This window comes from Mus musculus, chromosome 5 (genome assembly GCF_000001635.26).
Source record: "Mus musculus strain C57BL/6J chromosome 5, GRCm38.p6 C57BL/6J".
In the NCBI taxonomy this organism is placed as follows: domain Eukaryota; kingdom Metazoa; phylum Chordata; class Mammalia; order Rodentia; family Muridae; genus Mus; species Mus musculus.
This window is the reverse complement of record NC_000071.6, coordinates 26,039,506-26,058,969: the sequence shown is the minus strand read 5'-3', so window position 1 is coordinate 26,058,969 and position 19,464 is coordinate 26,039,506. Positions and strand designations below refer to the sequence as shown.

Genomic DNA, 19,464 nt, shown 5'->3' with positions numbered 1-19,464 from the left:
ATGAGATTTCATGCACCTGTACATGATGAGACAGGAGTAGATTTTGGCTGCATATTCGAACTGGTATGATTTCTCAGTAGCTTTTAATGGCTCCTACTGCTGATTGAGGAAAATTTAAGGTAGGATGAGATATTTCTGAGAAGGGTTTGGAAAGGAAACACTCAGTTAGATACATAGGAATTACTTAGTTGTTGCCAATCAAGCCTAGAGCAAACCCTGGCTTTGGAAGGAGGATGTGCTCAATGGCTATGCCCCAGGAAAGGGCAGCTCATTTTCCTATCAGTACAGGGAAACATTAGCAGGGAACCAAAGGCTGTATGTAGTCCATGACATCAGCAGTCCCTTCTTGGACATTCTATTGTCTCCTGGAGAGTTCTTAGCAACCTCCGTGATGTCACCAGTGTTGTAGTGACAACAAACCCACTGAGATTTCTCAGTCAGAGGCTGGACATTGCAGTGATGGCCTTGTTTGCCCGACTCTGCAGACTTTTTCAGAGAGTCAATGTGGATGGGAGAGAGACCAGAGAGGGGAGGAAGGATGCTGACCTTCCATCTGAGAGGAATGAAGGACGAAGGAGGTGGACTTGGCGAATGTGCAGTAAGTCCTGGGAAGTGGATGTTGAGCTTCCTGGTAGGGGTGGCCTGAGCTGGCCTTTCCAGTAATGTGGAACTGGAGACTCTGGGTAGCGAAAACATTTCCATGGTTATCACAATTCTTGAACATCAAGGATTTCAGAACAGTACTTTTCCATCCCCTAAGGAAGGAATTGACAAGGTCAAAGCTGTTATGCCATGAACTTCAAGTCTTTTTTTGCACTGGGTATTGTGGGTGTTACATGGGGACAGAATGAGACCATCAGGAGTGACAGCGGGTCTAAGCTATGCCAGTTTTAGGGAAGGAAATCCTACACTTCAGTCCATGGCTTCTTTTAGCTCCTGTAGTTATCTGACATTAGTGACAGGGAGAGAATGGTGCTCCAGACCAAGACCTCATGTTCTCAGAACTACTCTGACCTCCTGTTTGTGACAGTTCCTACCTTAACTTTCTTTATCACCAATTGTAGGGGGCAGGCATTTCTACACTGTAAACAACTATCAGTTGATAGACCCACAGGGGGATTCTATTCCTACTTCTGGGATGTTTTGTGTTTAGGGGCGGGTTGGGAAATTGATCAATGTGTTGACTATGTTCTGCCCCCTGCATGACTTTTTAAGCCAATTCCTTGGCTTAGAGTAACAGGTAGGATATTGGAGCATCTCCAAGATCTCAAATACTTTTGAATAGTGTATTTATCATCTGACTTGTGAAACCACAGGGCTCAGGGCTCTGAAGCCAAATTGTACCCTGGAGAAGACATCTCTCTGGTCCTCATAAGCATGTTTAAGGAGAATGAGGAAACATCTGCCTACTTACATCGCCTGATCTCTCTAGAGTGATGGTAGAACTGAGATCCACTGAGAAGAAATCTCATGCTGGCACCAATCTCTTGGTGGTGTCACGAGGTTACAGGCATTTTTCCTTCTCTGTGGTCAGTCTACACTCTTTGCATTCTCACATCTAATATTCTGGTATTCATCTACGTACAGTGGCTCACAGACAGACAACATCCCCTGTACCTGTCAAAAGCAAAAAGCAGTTTGAGAAGGAAGAGAAGGAGCTGATCAAAAAGATCCAGCTCACTACCAAGGAGACAAATGAGCTGAGAGATCGCCTGATCTACGTGACCGAGGGATCCATGAACAAGAGGTATACATTGCTCCAAAACCTGTGGTGTCAGTCTGGGGTCTGCAATGCCTCCCTCATCTTATGCTTTTAAAGGTGTGGGTTCTAGGAAGCTATGCCACCAGAACATACCTGGGCCCCACTTCATGCCCCTAAATCCTAATTAGAGGAGAGGCTGCACCTGAAGATTTGTCAGGAGTGAGAAGGGTAATAGACTCCTCTGCTCCCTCCACTTGAAAAGAGGAACTTGGAGTCTGAGTGAAGAACTCAGGGATAGAGGCAGTGATGATTTCCTATGGTTCATTTGGAAAGCCTGTGACAGCAGGTTTCTAGGTGATGGGAGTTTGTAGTTGTGTTTTTACTTGTCTCGCAGGTGACAGTGCTGGCACCTCCAGGTAGCAGCTGGAGGGGCCTGGTCCCCACATGGTTCTTCTCAGTGCTTGATTAGAATGCCTGAAGTTCATGCCTGTCCCTCCTTGTCTGTGTGCCTTATAGTCTGAGGCAGTAATGTTGCATACATTATTCTACCTGTCATTGTGTTCCCTTTGTCTTTGTCTGTCTATCTGTCTGCCTGCCTCTATCTGTCTCTATGTCTCTGTCTCTGTCTCTGTCTCTGTCTCTCTCTCTCTCCTCTCTCTCTCTCTCTCTCTCTCTCTCTCTCTCTCTCTCTCTCTCTCTCCCCCCCCATTCTCTCACTCTTTGTTTCTCCATCTTGTGTATAGGTCTAAGTCTGTGAGTCTATGTGCATGCACAGGTACTGACCTGTGAAGATGTTTTGTATGTTTTTATTTCTCTCCACAATTTGGAATCTAGGGGTAGGTGTTTTGGCCTGAGGATTTACCTGCCTAACAGTTTCCAGGTGAGGTGGGTCCTGAGGTCTGGTAGTCCCCACTTTAAATAGCATTGCACTTTGACTATGTGGTCAGAAGTGTTCATACATTTGTATCTATTGAGCAGATTATATATCTGTGGAGATTTCTGGCCTCATCTCCAGAATTATATGTAATATCTGTCTCTACATTATTAGGTATCCAGGATTTAGAATCCCCTTTATGAAAACAGGAGAAACACCATCACAGGTGTCTGGTGGGCAAAGACCCGTAGCCTAGGCTCCTGAGAACATAACTGTTTAGTCTGCCCTTCAGCACTACTGAGTAAGGCAGAGAGCCAGGTCACCCTCCATCTGGATGCCCAGCTTCTGGTGTTCTGGGACTAGGATAGCCAGTTTCCCAAGGATAAGAAAATCCCAGCATTTAGAATGCAGAGTGTGGTTTCCATGGCTGCAGTAGTCCAGGACCCAGCCTGAGTTCATGTGTTACTAAAAGCCTAAGTTCATGGAGTTCTGTCTTCCTGGGGTCAGGCCCTACCACAGGCAAACTCGACATTATAAAGAACTGAAATTAAAGGAGAAGGAGATCATGACATTTCTACACGACTTAGAGATGAAGAACATGGAGGCCCGAGAGAACAATCAGGAGCTCAAGAAGGAGAAAAATTTCTATCGGTAAGTTCTTGTCAGGGAGGCCAACCCTTGTGAAATGGCCGTTTCTACTTTCCTTTGTTTCTGGTCTGGAGAGTCTGCAGGTCTCCTTCTACCCTTTCTGCTTTTCAGCCATCAGTTTGCCTTGGATCTTTTGGACTCAGTTTTCCTAGGCCTCTAAGAGACTCTTACCACTGCCAGTGTTCTCCAGGCATCCTCTGGAGCCTCTAGACAGACAAGTGATTCAGATCATGAGAAGGTTATTATGCTGTACTGGGCCTCTGGGGCTCAGGCAGGTTTTACAGAGCTAACTGAGGTGTAACACAACGATAGAGTGCCCTCCCTGTGGTTCTACTGACTTCCCTGATTCCATGTGCAGCCTACTAATTGGGATTGCCCCAATGCATTGGTTGTCATAGGTAGATGGAGATCTCTCTTTCTTTTGGAGAAACATGGACCCTTTTTGGTGTTTGGACTACAGCAAAAATTTCTTCTTCCTTGAAATGGCTCTTTGCTGTTTGTACAGCTGTCATGGATGTATTGAGGTGGATTGTATTAGGTCTTCATGGGAACCAGGGTACAGGTCAGGTTAATGGGACCTGTAAGTAGAAATGGGAGGAGGAGGCTGCAGGATCTTAACATGCAGACTGTGTTTCCAGTAACCTGCACACCCGGATCCTGCTGGGGGAGAATCTTATAAAGAAGAAGTTGGCGATATTGCAGCAGGAGAGCAAGGAAATACATGCTGATTGGGCCATCATTCAACAACGTTTGGTGGAGTTGAACCTGAGTGGTAAAGATGAACAGGAGAAGACCAGCAACCTGGAAGCTCAAGAAAATCAGGTAGGGAAAAACAATTCAGTCAGGCTATGACTATCTGATACCATTGACACATTAGATCTATCTTTGCTTCCCCCCGCCAACTTTCTAGTCCATACTTCCAAGCAGCCACCCTCCTCATGGAATGTAGCTGTTCTTTGCTCTGTCTTCACACAAATATTCTGGGAAATTAGCCTCTTGTGAGACACTGAATTAGCCTCTTTTGAGACACTGTTACCACTGGCAAGTGTATTTTCAACTCTGCTTTAGTCTGCATTCCACTCAGGGTGACAGGTGAATAACATGTCACATTCTTGCATGCATGTCTTCATGATAGGTGGAATGCTATGTGGAGGTTTAAGTGAGTCCTGGGTCCTTAGACAGGAGACAGGCAGAGGTCATATGACATTCTAGGTCAATTCACCTTGGAGGGATTAGAGCCAAGTACAAATGTCAAATGAGTACTTCTCATTATCATTGATCTGGGTGGCATGTGGCCTTCTCCTTTCTTCCTGTAATCCACTGAGGTCTCTTCCTTTGCCATGTTCTTGTTTGGAGCTGATAGAAGCCTGAGTTGATCTTTTTCAGTCCCTGTTTTGTGACTGTTTTTGAATACTTTGCCTGTCTGCAGTTTTCAAATCTGTAATTTCAGTTAAAATATTAATGTTGACTGTCAAGTAAAGTTGAGGAAGTGGGAGAATGCAGCCTGAGAGCGGCCATGCCCATCCCCACCATTCCTGTGTCTTAGTAACTGCCTTCCTCTCCCAGGTCTCAGAAGCTGCAAGAGAGCTGGGATTGGCCACAGCTGAAGAAGACAGCATCTTGCAGAATGAGTTGCCATGCCAGGAGGCTCCTGCTGAGCACCATCCCCAGCACCCATCATCTTCCTCGGATGAATCTTCCTCAGATGAATCTTCTTATAGCACATGTCCTGAGTGGGAATAGGCCCTAACGAGGAAGCCATGGCTGATTCAGGGCGTTGTTCCCTTTTCTCTTCAGACAACGACTCTTGGTAGAAAACTGAGGCAGCTGCACTGCTACCAAGTGTCCAAGAGGAGCAGCAGCCTGGAGGGCTGTGCTGCTAAAAGTGCAGAAAAATGCTGCTGAACAATAATTTTCCTTTAGAGTTTTGGTTGAAGTTTTCATTTTTGTTCTTTGAGTTATTGTTATGTTATTTAGAAGTTATATGTTCTTGTTCTTGTATTTCATTGTTTGTTTTTGCCTTTATCTCTATATTAATTGAATTTTAAAACCTATTTCTTAAAAATTCTATTTCTTATGCAGAAAAATTGATTTGCAAGTAGTGACTCTTGAGACCATCTTCCTTATTCAGGTGTTCTATCCCCTGCTGTAGACCTAGAACTCACATCCAGAGATGCATCTTTGTAAGTTCCAGGCAGCCAGGGCTGTATAATAAAGTCAGAGCCTAGCCACCTAGGGGTATACAAGGTGATGATCTTTTGTGTCGATAATTTTACTTACCCCATGGACACACACTTGATGATGTAATCACTGCCATACTGCATCCATGGTGTCATGAATTCTATTACTCCTAACATATAGCACTCTATAACACACATTCATTCATGATCCCGTGAACCAGATACTGAGTAATATACAGCCATTGTTCTAGAGCTGCTGCGGATATAAAAACACTCAGAAAGGAATATAAAATAAATCAGGAAGGCCAGAGCCAGCTGCCTCAGTTTACTTTCAATAGAACATCAGTGATTGAGGAGAACAATGGCTTCCCTTTGGTTCTGGCCTGAAAGGGTCAGAGCTGTTAACTGGGAGAAAGTTCAGGGGTCGTTCCTCCTGAAAGGGAGGGATGTCTAAACATGACTTTCTGTGAGCCAGAGTTTTTCCATTTCCTAGTCAAGAGTTAATATTTACCCTGAGAGGAAGATGTCCTTGGGTCTTCAGATAACAGTTTCTTCTTCTGAAATTCATTCTTGTTATGAGAAAATGACTCCAAAATTGATAATATTGTTTGCCAGATGCAACTAAGTAAAAATGTTATTTTTTGAGCAAAATTTGCAAAGTCATACCCCATGTTTTTAAGCTGTAGAAATCAGTAAAGCTTTGCTACTTGCCAGCAGAGCGGTAGTCCATCTGTTTCTTTAAGGCATTCTCCAAGCTGGTCTTCATCAAATGTTAACCACATAGCAGATATAATGACCTTCCATGGCTTGCTGGGAAATAGGTTTTGATAGATGCTGCTGTCCTTGGCCATAAACTTGCTGTGTTTTTGCTGTTGCTGATTAGACTTATGTTTAACATTTATGTGAATGGGTGTCTTTCCTACTGAATGTAATACTGTATGTGGCTCCTCCTGAGGGACATTTCCCTCAGAGGACAGAAGAAGGAACCACAACCATTCCTGGAGATGGTTGTTAGGCACCATGTGGGTCTTCTAGAGAGTAGCAGGTGCGCTAACCTGTGAGGCATCCCCACACCTCCTGCAGTTGGCTTTTGTCCTTCCAGAGAATGTGCTGTTTTAGATGGCCAGGATCAAGTCCAGTTGAGTGGAGAAATCTCAGGAGATGTGTAGGTACAGTGCCTGACCTGCTCATACTCATTGTCCTATGCTGCCAGGTATGTATGCAGGGCTCTGATGTTACCCCTGGCAGTTCTGTGTTCAGAGCCTTTTATTTGGACAAAATGGGGTAGACGGAAAATTGTGGATTGAAGTTTGTGTGTTCTGCTCCCTCAAGAGTCCCTAAACACAGGTGCAGTCAGGGGAAATCTTAATTGGTCAGATAAGGCTAGAGGCTCTTATTGGACAATTGGGAAGAAATGCAGAGCTGAAATATTAGAGAGTGGAAGTGTGATGGAGAAGAGAGAGGGAACGGAGGACAAAGATAGAGGAATGGGAAGATGGTGCTAGACTACGGGGCCCTAGTGTCCAAAAATAACTGGGGATTTCATAAATGGGAAATAGAGTAATGTAGGTACATTTTCCTGATCTAAGTGTGCAGGTTGTATTTATATGTGTTGAGTTTTGTATTGCTTGAATGGGCACTTTGTGCTTGTAGATTTCCCCTAATAAATTTGGCTGGCATATTACAAGTCTTTTGTGTTATTATTTTAAGAGGTAAAGGGGAAGTGTGAGTGGCAGCCAGCTCACTGTAGGCTAGCCACAGGTGGTGGATGGCATTGGAAGTATGAACAGCCTGGCAGCAGCTAACCATGGGAAACAGGGCAAGAGTGCTGCATGGGGCTGGCCACTCGAGGTTACTGAGATCATCTTGCCTGTCCCTAACCAAATTAGCATGGATTGAATTTTGTTTTTATGTTTTGTTGTTTTGGTTTTGGGTTTTTTTAAGTTTCTTTTTTTGCTAAAAGCTACAATCATGTATTTCCTTTTGTGCTAAGCATAGTAGCAATCTGTCCAACTTGAAGAAAAAAATAAAAGATCCCCCATGCTCTGTTTCTTTTGTCTGTGATCCAACCCCTCCCCAAACTGTGTAAAAGCCCTGTCTGATAAGTTTGTTGCAAAGTGGGAGTCTTAACATAAGCACAGGTTAGGTGGTGGAATGAAGGGTGTGATGGGGGAATCTGGAAGAGTATTGGGTGGCCTAGGGCAGGCCAGCTGCTGTAAGCACTCAGCATACACACCTATTATCCCCTGCTGTGTCTAATCTTATCCATATTTCTACATGTAAGAGACTATTCTGTCAGCTTCTGTAATTTGTACATAGTTTTTAAATTTGGGTTATAAAAAAGTTTACTTACTGAAAGAATGGAATATTGGAACATGCTTCCCTCCACACAAATTCAGAATTGCTACAGTCACAGTCCTGTAGAATACATACTCCTCTTGCAAACAAATAGGCTCAGAAACCACAAAAATTAACAAAAAATAACAAAACAAAACCCCAGTCCACACAGATCAATTTTAAGAGTACAGATGTCATAGGATCTACTTTATTCTCTACATGGAATTTTAATCCAGAAGGGAAGGCTACATAAAGTGAATTACCATGCTGTGTGGCCTCCCGTGGAAAAAGTGACTCAGGCATTTCCAGGACTGTTTATAAGGAAGGTATTCATAACAAAGCCGCCTGTCACAGTGGGGATTTGCTGTACATCTCATAAAAGTCTCTTCTTGGTCAAATCCCCCTAAGTTCTCCCTGATTTAATCCTAAGAAAAGCCTTGAGCTGCAGTGCAAGGGACAATGATTCAACCCAAGACAGCCACCACCATGCATGTGACTAGTAGAGGCTATCCTACCTATGCATGCCTTGGACCTAAGTAGCCAAAAGTGGCTTTCACTGTTTCTCCAGAGGGGCCAGCTAAGCAACTGTGAATCTGAACCAGCTACAGCAGTCTCCAGGCCCAGTCCTCTGCACTCCTAAATTTGGACCTGACTGAAAGAAAGGATGGGAAAAACCTAACAATGATTCCTTCGTTTACTATTATTGCTGCTAAAACAATTGTTATTGTTGTTATTCCCAGTGAAGGCCCTGGGTCTACACTGTAATAAGCAATAATATTGATCTCTTTTCAATAGCTAGGCAGCTGTCTCAGAATCTCACTTAAACAACATCAATGTGAGGTCTGGATTCTTATCATCAATGACAGAAAAGGAAGCCAAAGCTCAGTATGATGGGCCCACTTGCCCAAGGCTGTACTTAGAGCTTGGCTCTGAGAAAATGTCAGTCCTGATTATGCTCACCCACTCTTCCTTCTCTGATACCACACCCAACTTGCAGGGTAACAGACCATCTGCCCACATCATTGAATTAGTCCTGACCCCTCATCACTGCGCCTCCTAGTGGTCACAGTGATCAATGTTCTACTCTCTACAAGCAAGAGCAAGTCCTCATCTTGTGAGGTGAGTGAGGACTGAGTGAGGCCCAGGGAAGCCTGGCATGCTCAGGCCTCCAGTCATGAGGCTGTGGCTCTCAGCTGGCTCCATTACTCACTCCCTCACCCTGTCCTTGATTTGGTGATGTTCTGAACCCATACTGATATAATAGCCATCTTTGCTTTCAACTTTCTAGCTCCTATTAATTCTATCTATCCAGAAAGGTGACAAACTTACTCTGCTTAGAAAGAAAAGCAAGGCTGAAACACAAGAAAAATAACACTTTTATGCTTTTGTTTTATTTATGTTTTTTTAAACTCCAGATCTGCCCTCTTTCTCTTCCACATCCCATACCTCTCTCCTGCCCCTCCTCTGAACGGGGATCCCCAAACCCACCCCACCAGACCTCTGAACTTCCAGAGACCTCGGTCTCTTTAGGGTCAGTTGCATCTTCTCTGACTAAACCCAGACCCAGCTATCCTTTTCTGTATATGTGTGAAGTCATAGCCACCTAGGGATACACGAGGTGATGGTCTCTTGTGTGTGGATCAAGTGGCTTACCCCATGTACACACTAAGATGTATTCACCACCATACTGTATCCACGTTGTCATGAATTCTCATACTCCTAACATATAGTACTCTGTAACACACATTCATTCATGACTCTGTAGCCAAACACTGAGTAATATACAGTCATTGCTCTACAGCTGCTGATGAAATAAAAACAATCACAAAAGTATATAAAATAAATCAGGAAGGCCAGAGTCACCTGCCTCAGTTTTGCTTGCAATACAGCATCAGTGATAACCACACACCAGATATGATAACCTTCAAAGTCACTCTGGGAAATAGCTTTGATAGATGCGGTTGTCCTTGACCATACACTTGCTGTGTTTTGTTGTTGCTAATTAGGAAGGACATTTGAAGCTCCCCTTTTGCCATAGCAGATATAAGAGTATATTGTGGAAGTACGTGTTGGGTGAGTTTTACTGAATGGAACTGACTCTGCGTGGAGATCAATCAGAGAGTTAATGTGTGAATGAATTAATCCTGTGCTTCCACAAAGAGTTGCTGGAAAGGCAGGATTTTTAAAAGTTCAGCACCTACACAAGCAGGGTAGAGGTTTGATTATACACTGGCACAGTTCCTCTGGGTTTTATGAACTGATTCAGCCAGAGAAAGGGTCATCCGCAACACAGTGGAAAGTGGGTGAAACTTGATTTAGCCCACACTGCCAAGATACTACTATAGTGGTTGGTTCTCCTTCTCCATCTTAGAACTGGAAGGGGCCTGGGTTTTACAAAGCCTACTCAAGTATGGGTCCTCACAACATTGTGTGGTTTGTTTGGTAAATGCTACCAGATGTATACATTATCCTGGATTTTTCTACTGGCACTTGTTATATGAAATAATATTTCATGTCAGCCCTTACCAGACTAAGCTGTCCTTAATGTGCAGTGTGGATCACAGTGTCTCATTTTCTCTTCCAGACTGCAAAGCATTTCTAGACTTGGAAGCATGTTGCCAGTGATTCTTTTTTTTTTTTTTTTTAATAATTTGGTTTTTACTGGGTTTTGCATTCATTTACATTTCAACTGTTATCCCTTTCCCAGTTTACATTCCCCAAACCCCCTATCCCATCCATCTTCCCCCTGCTTCTATGAGGGTACTTCCCCACGCACCCATGCACCCAAGAACTCCCACCTCACTGTCCTAGCATTCCCCTACACTGGAGCATCTAGCCTTCACAGGACCAAGGGCATCCCCTCTCATTGATGCCAGATAAGGACATCCTTTGCAACATATGCAGCTAGAGCCATGGGTCCTCTCTGAAAATCAGTCTGGTGGTTCCTCAGAAAACTGGACAGAGGATCCTGCAATACCTCTCATGGGTATATATCCAGAAGATGTTCCAACTGGTAACAAGAACACATGCTCCACTATGTTCGTAGCAGCCTTATTTATAATAGTCAGAAGTTGGAATGAACCCAAATGTCCCTCAACAGAGGAACGGATACAGAAAATGAGGCACATTTACACAATGGAGTATTACTCAGCTATTAAAAAGAATGAATTTATGAAATTCCTAGGCAAATGGATGGACCTGGAGGGCATCTTCTTGAGTGAGGTAACCCAAGCACAAAAGAACTCACACAATATATACTCACTGATAAGTGGATATTAGCCCAGAAACTTAGAACACCCAAGATACAAGATACAATTTGCAAAACACATGAAACTCAAGAGGAACAAAGACCAAACTTTGGACACTTTGCCCCTTCTTAGAATTGGAAACAAAACACCCTTAGAAGGAGTTACAGAGACAAGGTTTGGAGCTTAGATGAAAGGATGGACCATCTAGAGACTGCCATACCTGTGGATCCATGCCATAATCAGCCTCCAAATGCTGACACCATTGCATACACTAGCAAGATTTTGCTGAAAGGACCCTCATGTAGCTGTCTCTTGTGAGACTATGCTGGGGCCCAGCAAACACAGAAGTGAATGCTCACAATCAGTTATTGGATGGATCATAGGGCCCCCAATGGAGGAGCTAGATAAAGTACCCAAGGAGCTAAAGGGGGTCTGCAACCCTATAGGTGGAACAACAATGTTAACTAACCAGTACCCCCCTGTCCCCAGAACTTGTGTCTCTAGCTGCATCTGTATCAGAAGCTGGCCTAGTCGGCCATCAGTGGAAAGAGAAGCACATTGTTCTTGCAAACTTTATATGCCTCAGTACAGGGGAACACCAGGGCCAAGAAGTGGGAGTGTGTGGGGAGGAGGGGAGTGGGAAGAAGGGTATTGGGGACTCTTGGGATACCATTGGAAATGTAAATGAAGAAAATACCTAATTTAAAAAAAAAAAGAAAAGTAAAGTGGATTGAGGCAAAGTGAGTTGCGGAATTTGACTGAAGTATCTTGTAAAAGAACAGTTAAAGACACACATGGATTGAGACATTTTATTTATGTTTTTGTCAATATAGGTAAGTGTGGGGAGCGGGTGTGGCGGCAGTCCCAAAGGCGCCAGGGACTGCAGCTAAGTCATATGACTTGCACCTGACTTCCTCATATAAGACACAAACATCTTGAGTGCTGCGCAGGTGTACCAGGATACAGGTGAATCCAATTTGGTGGAGATTTGCCCCTGCTGCCCTGATTAGCTGAAGCCTCGTGACTGGCGAGGGGGCGTGGCCTGCGGTGCGTGGATGAGAGAGAGTATAAAAGGAGTGAGAGGCCCAGGGTTCGGGAGAGATATAAACAAGAAGAATCAGGACTGAATAAACTGCTGTTAGAAGGACTGGTGGTCGCGTTGTTCTTGCTGGTCGAGAGCGGGCGCGACAATTGGTGGCCCGTAAGGGGAACCGACTCCTCCACCAGTTCAGAACTTTCAGCAGTCAGTGGTTGCTGGCAGGGTAAGTTCACGGTGAGTGAAACTTTCGACCCCAGGAGTTTGGGAAGGACCTCGGATAAAATAGAGGTGAACATAAAGTTGCCAGGAAGTAGGCACAAAGTAACCCAGGAGTTTGGGAAGGACCTCGGATAAAATAGAGGCAAGCATAAAGTTGCCAGGAAGCAGGCACAAGGTAACGAAAGGTTCCCGGCTTTGGGACAAGTTAAGGTTCCCAGCTTTGGGACAAGTTAAAGTTCCTGGTTTTGGGACAAGTTAAGGTTCCCGGTTTGGGGACAAGTTAAGGGACTATGATAACCTCAGTGTAGTGATCAATAGATCCTCGCTGTGTAGTTATGCTTTTTTCTCCCATTAACCCTTTGTGGGTAGGTCTGATAGTTTTGGTCTTGTTTGTTCTGATATATGGACTTTTGTTACTGTTTGAATCGAGAGGCAGTCAAGACAGGTCAGGAAATCCTTACAGAGCAACAAGAGAGTATGTCGGAGGAAGAGAAGGGCTTAAAAAGAAAAAGGAAAAAGAAAGGAGACACAGTGTTATCAGGTGGACAGAAAGGACAAAATAAAAGAGCCGAGGCGGAGGAGGAAGGTGAATTAGCTTCTGCGCCCCCTCCCTATGCCTCCTCGGCAGCCACCTATAGGCAGACCTTCTGTCCGGAGGTCTGGAGAGAGGATAGATTCTCCTTGCTGGGATGTCCTATTTTCACTGACCAAGCAGGGCAGAGATATCATGAGCCTCTAGATTTCAAAGTAATTGGGAATTTGGCTGAGTCCGTGCGGACATATGGCTTAAGTGCTTCCTATACTGTGGCTCAAGTAGAGGCCTTGAATAGACACTGCATGATGCTGTCAAATTGGGCAGGCTTGGTGAAGGCATACCTTTCACCTGGGCAGTATTTAGATTGGAAAGCCTTCCTTATTGAATTTGCAAATGAACAGGCAGTGGCTAACGTTGCTGCAGGAAATCCAGCATGGGATAGGGATATGCTGCTTGATCAAGGTAGATTTGCACAACAACAGACAGGATATCCAGTGCAGGTGTTTGAGCAGGTGAATCAGATTCCTATAAGGGCGTGGAAATCATTGCCTAACAGAGGGGAAGTTAGTGAAAACTTGACTCTCATATTGACTCCCCAGATGGACACACAGGTGATTGAGGTTATGGTATCGTCACCACGAGGTATTGTGTCCATCCCCCATGGGGATCGAGTAGATCAGGTGTTGACATGGGCAAGAGGGTCTGTTTGTGTGTTTCCACAGGACCAGACGGAACCTCTTTGGGTGCCGGAGAGATTGGTGAGACGCAGCAAGAATGAGGCTCCTGATCCAGTTGCCCCTGTGGATGTGGTGGATATTCCCACAAGCACAAACAATGGAGCCGAGATGGGAGATCCTTTCGGTATTCCAGAAGCCGATACCAGCTCGACATGACATTCAAATTTTTCCATGCTTTTTGATCCCTGAATTCCCCCTAAAGAGATAGCCCCGCTGGCCATCTATCCCTTGCTTCAGGGAAGATGAGCGGGGATGAGAGCCCTGGGATGTATGCTTGTTATAGTGTGTGTGTGTTTTGTGTTTGGCACATGTGTTAGGTGCAGAGTGTGCAGCCCGCACTTTCGCCATGGTAGCGTAGGCTTTTGCTGCAGTGGAGGCGGGACAATCTCCTCAGATTCGGTTTGCCATTCTAAAAGAAATTATGCTGCGTTATGCCGTGGGGTGCGAGGCTAAGCACTGCACAGAGGATAGCTTGCTGTTGGCATCCTGTGGAAGAAGGCACGTCTGATTGCATGAAGGTTCAGTGTCCTAGTTCCCTTCCCCCAGGAAAAACGACACGGGAGCTGGCCAAGACCTCTCTGGGTGATGAGCCTAAGGGATGGTTTTGTGTAGGGCCCCTATGCTTGCACACTGGGGATCAGACCTCTACCTTCACCCATGAGGCTTGCTTGCAGCAATTAAGATCTGGCCATAGGTTAATTAACATCCTGGCCTTTTGATGCACCTGCCACAAGCAAAACACAATCTCCCCAGGAGTGGCTTGGCATGATTAAGAGGTAGTCAGTGATAAGACTCCCTGGGCATGTCACCAACCTAAGAAAGTGATCAAACCAATGCTGTTTGTCTCCCAAAGACAGGTAAGGGGCATGGTTGCAAGGGGCTATCTACAGACATTCTCTCTGCCAAAAAAGAAAAAAGGGGGAATTGTGGGGAGCAGGTGTGGCAGCAGTCCCAAAGGCGCCAGGGACTGCAGCTAAGTCATATGACTTGCACCTGACTTCCTCATATAAGACACAAACATCTTGAGTGCTGCGCAGGTGTACCAGGATACAGGTGAATCCAATTTGGTGGAGATTTGCCCCTGCTGCCCTGATTAGCTGAAGCCTCGTGACTGGCAAGGGGGCGTGGCCTGCGGTGCGTGGATGAGAGAGAGTATAAAAGGAGTGAGAGGCCCAGGGTTCGGGGGAGATATAAACAAGAAGAATCAGGACTGAATAAACTGCTGTTAGAAGGACTGGTGGTCGCGTCGTTCTTGCTGGTGGTCATGAGCGGGCACAACAGGTAAGAATTTGTATGTTCTTTCTCCAGGCCATATAAAATTCAAGTTATATAATCAGGAAATAAAGACAGGCACATTAGTTCAGATCAGGAAGACAGGCACATGTGTGCAGATCAGGATAAATACCTGTGTATGCCTCTATACATAGGAAGACTGTGGACTCCTGAGCAAGAGGGCATAATCATTAGCATAATATTATTCCTTGCTAGATGCTTGGAATATATAATAGCAGCCATGAAATAATCGTATTAGGGACCACATTTGTGCGTGTATCTGTATATCCACACAAACACACACACACACACACACACACACAGAACACATACAGACACAAAACACATCCCTTTTTAATTAATAGAAGCACATGAAGCACAAATAGAGGTTGAGGTATTTATACTTGGTGACACAAGATGTTTTTTCCATCAATATTCTACTAAGAAGACAAATGGTAAACATTTAAACTAAACAGTGCAGGGAAATATATAAGGAAATGAGGACAGAGAATGCAATGAGAAAATTAATACACAGCACTGTTAATGAAATTATGTAATCTATGAGGATGCTATGTGAGGGGTACATTCTAGAATACATGTCAATAAAGAGATTTGTTGGGATAACAACAAAAAAAAGTCCATGGATCTTTCTGGCTTTTGTACAAATCAATATAGAAAAATGTCTTTATTTCGAATAGAAACTAGTTCTATTAATTATTGTCTTAGGTAGGGTTTACCTGCTGGGAAGAGACACCATGACCGAGGCAACTCTTATAAGAACAATATTTAATTGGGGCTGGCTTTCAGATTCAAATTAGTCCACTATGATTAAGGTGGGAGCATGGTGCCATCCAGGCAGGCATGGTGCAGGAGGAGCTGAGAGTTCTACAACTTCATCTTAATACTGCTAGCAGAATACTGGCTTCCAGGCAGCTAGGATGAGGGTCTTAAAGCCCAAGCTCATAATGACAGACCTACTCTGACACCTTCTAATAGTGTCATTCCCTGGGCCAAGCATATACAAACCATCACAGGTATAGACTTGTGAAAATCTAAGGACATTTTCACCCATATGTGAATACTAATCAAGTCATTGTCCCAATCATGTGGCTCACAGAGGTCAATAATGAAGAGGTTTTTTTAGACTAGTAGGTCAAAGTTAGGAATACACACCAAAGTATTCAGCCTGTCTACCATGAGATGGGAGGCATTAGAGCAGTGTTCTGGGCTGTGGCTTGTGCACCTCTTTAGTGTGCAGGACATGGAGAATGCTAGCAACTTTTATTTTCAGGACTAGTGAGCCACTCAGTGGAAAGAGCCATTGGTCAACTACTCTCCTGTTGGCCAGAGATCTGGATTGGGAGATCTGGACCAAGTCTTACAACGTTAGGATTGGGAAGGGACAAGAGGTAGCAAAGGCCAGAAAGCAGGTGTCATTGTGCTTGCTACATAGGCCAGGGCTGTGCTCCGGAGGGAGGCAAGGTAATGGAAGGTGTCTCTGCCTCCCCCAACCCCTTTAAGAGTCAGAAGGAGGCTCTGCAGAGGGAGTTAAGATAGAAAGAATTTGCAATGGGCATTGAGTGTTCAAAACTCTGCCAAAGTCTAATGCTCAGATGTGCTTTAATTTGGCAGAGTTTGGAAGGAGTTTTTATTAACATATTTTTCAACAGGGTAGGAATGTAATGAGGTGATGGACCTGAACAGCTATGGAGTTGGAGCATCCCAAGAGTCCCCCATACCCTTCTTCCCACTCCCCTCCTCCACACACACTCCCACTTCTTGGCCCGGGCATTCCCCTGTACTGAGGCATATAATCTTTGCAAGACCAATGTGCCTCTCTTTCCAATGATGGCCGACTAGGCCAGCTTCTGATACATATGCAGCTCAAGACACAAGTTCTGGGAGTGGGGGGGTACTGGTTAGTCAATATTGTTGTTCCACCTATAGGGTCCCAGTCTGGGACATATATCAAGATAAATCTGGCATGGAGGTGCATGAACACTTTCCTGTACTGAAAACAGAATGGTGGAGGTAGAAGTATGATGCATGGTTAATTGGCCACCAAGTTAGCATTGTGTTCCTGGATTTCATCTCAGGACAAGGAAGTGGAGAGTCTCTGATGGCTTCTGTCTAGCTCCTTGAAAGGTTTTACATCCATGACTGGGAAGCATATTACAGGAACAGCATGAAATAGACTGCTGGCTTGTAACAAATTTGCTACAGATATGGTATGGGGAAAGCCTTATCAGAGAGACCTTTGTATCACTAGGAAAGAAGTCTGCGTGACCTTACTATAGCCTTACCTTACAAGATCCATGGTCTCAACAGAAGCTCTTTGGAAGGAGGACAGAGAATGTGCTTGTTACCTGTAATAAGGGGCCTCAGAAGTATTGCTCAGCCTGGTCAGTGCCTATTTCACCTTACTCTGTCCATGCAGAGGAACCCAAGGTGTCATCACACCTTCCCTTTGAGCCGTGTCTAGGCACAAAAACGCCAGGACACAGTGCTGGTGTCCCACTCCTCACTTATGCTCAATTTTCAGCTAATGAACTTTTTAAACAAATACAGTGTGGTCACTTGTTATTGATAGTCTTGACATCTTACTGAGGGCACCAACTGCTTGACTACACGCAACTCTCTAAAAAGTCTGCGCCCTGCGACATATATCAAGATAAATCTGGCATGGAGGTGCATGAACACTTTCCTGTACTGAACATAGAAAGGTGGAGGTAGAAGTATGATGTATGGTTAATTAGCCACCAAGTTCACATTGTGTTCCTGGATTTCATCTCAGGACAAGGAAGTGGAGAGTCTCTGATGGCTTCTGTCTAGCCCCTTGAAAGGTTCTCTGAGCTTTGGCCTCAGCACTTAATACTTCCTGCTGGGGCAGCAACACTAAAGGAAGCTAAGATTATCATCAGCACAGTACCACGCTAGCAGCAGTGGATATTACTCAGTTGTTCAGATGATGATACTCACTTCCATTTGTTCTTAATGTGGGCTGAGGGGAAAAGAGAACATGGTCCTTAGAATGGAAAGATCATTTTCACTTCTCCATCTTCCCAGAAAGAAAGACTGGAAGGGAGAGAATGGTAAGTTCTTTATAACAGACAAGAATTGGCTAGTGAGGCCTTGCATGTAGTGTTTGTTTCAGTGTTGTTTTCTGAAACAGGGTCTCAAATACTCCATGTGGACCAGGTTAACCTTGAGCTCAGACAATTCTGCTTCCACTTTCCTATATTTGGGCATCCAATTGGGGTCTCCAAGTACTATGAATACAGAACTGGTCATTGTGAGAGACCTGGATAATCTAATGCTAATGCATGTACCGCCCAGTATAGCAAGAGCCTTTGTGTTCTATCTCTACCCCCTATTCAGATAGTTGCTGTCATATGACAGCCAATTATCAACACAGAAAAACAACTTGACTCAGAGCAAATTCATGGTGTCCACATCCTGTTGTGTTCTGTATGAGGCTTGTTAATCTTACAATGGTTCATAAACCATTCCATGGGACCCCTCCAATTAAAGGTCAGTATGCAGTTATATCTAAAATGGTCTGATCAGAACACCACTGGATACTTCCCTAACTTTAAATGAACTAATTGTGTTTTTCATTTGTTTTTGTTTGTTTGGTTGGTTTGGTTTTGGGGTTTTGGTTTTCGTTTTTTTGTCTTTATAAGTTAACAAAGATGGATTTTTGAGGCTATGGCTCAACCCCCAAAACCTGAGCTATGGTTCTGATCAATCAACTTTAGGGTCTGCATTTAATGAATCATTCATGTTTGACTGAGATTGGGTTTTATGGGATTTGGGGGGCCAAACATGAACCCAAATACAAGATGCTAGGCCTTTGCTCTGTCAACTAACCTGTCTATAGTATTAGCCTATACTTTGTACCTGCACATCTGCAACTCTGTTGAATATATTATTTATTACATACAAAATCTCATGGTCTAGCACACAGAGGGCTATAAGCAATACTGATTGGTGAGATTGGTGCAGTGAGAAAAGCCCCCACACAATCTGAGGGCCACTCATTGGTGGCTCCAATATTTCAGTTTCCTCTACCAAAACATCTCTCGACTGTTGTCAGAACCATGATGACTGCATGATGACTGCATGTCTCGCTCCTAAGGGATCTTGGGGCAAATTTCAAATGCTAAGCACAAGGCTTCATGAGTGTGGCCCCTAACACACACCCACACTACACCTGGCCCTGCAGGCTCAGCCTGGATGAGATTTCATACACCTGTACATGATGAGACAGGAGTAGATTTTGGCTGCATATTTGAACTGGTATGATTTCTCAGTAGGTTTTAATGGCTCCTATTGCTGATTGAGGAAAATTTAAGGTAGGATGAGATATTTCTGAGAAGGGTTTGGAAAGGAAACACTCAGTTAGATACATAGGAATTACTTAGGTGTTGCCAATCAAGCCTAGAGCAAACCCTGGCTTTGGAAGGAGGATGTGCTCAATGGCTATGCCCCAGGAAAGGGCCATTCAGCTTCCTGTCAGTACAGGGAAACATTAGCAGGGAACCAAAGGCTGTATGTACTCCATGACATCAGCAGTCCCTTCTTGGACATTCTATTGTCTCCTGGAGAGTTCTTAGCAACCTCCGTGATGTCACCAGTGTTGTAGTAACAACAAACTCACTGAGATTTCTCAG

The 19,464-nt window shown here is 44.4% G+C and overlaps 1 protein-coding gene across 2 annotated transcripts; it reads left to right on the top strand.

The window, feature by feature from the left end:
- The first annotated feature begins 435 nt into the window (after nucleotides 1-435).
- On the top strand, nucleotides 436-7,091 carry Gm7347 (predicted gene 7347). 2 transcript variants are annotated; one of them, NM_001378635.1, is made up of 5 exons: nucleotides 436-598; nucleotides 1,588-1,747; nucleotides 3,084-3,227; nucleotides 3,863-4,046; nucleotides 4,791-7,091. In NM_001378635.1, the coding sequence occupies exons 1-5, from the start codon at nucleotides 460-462 to the stop codon at nucleotides 4,965-4,967; spliced, it is 804 nt and encodes a 267-aa protein (NP_001365564.1). In that variant the 5' UTR covers nucleotides 436-459; the 3' UTR covers nucleotides 4,968-7,091. The 2 variants fall into 2 exon arrangements, with proteins under 2 accessions (NP_001365564.1, NP_001365565.1); NM_001378636.1 differs by having other exon boundaries at nucleotides 3,863-7,091.
- Nucleotides 7,092-19,464: the final 12,373 nt, after the last annotated feature.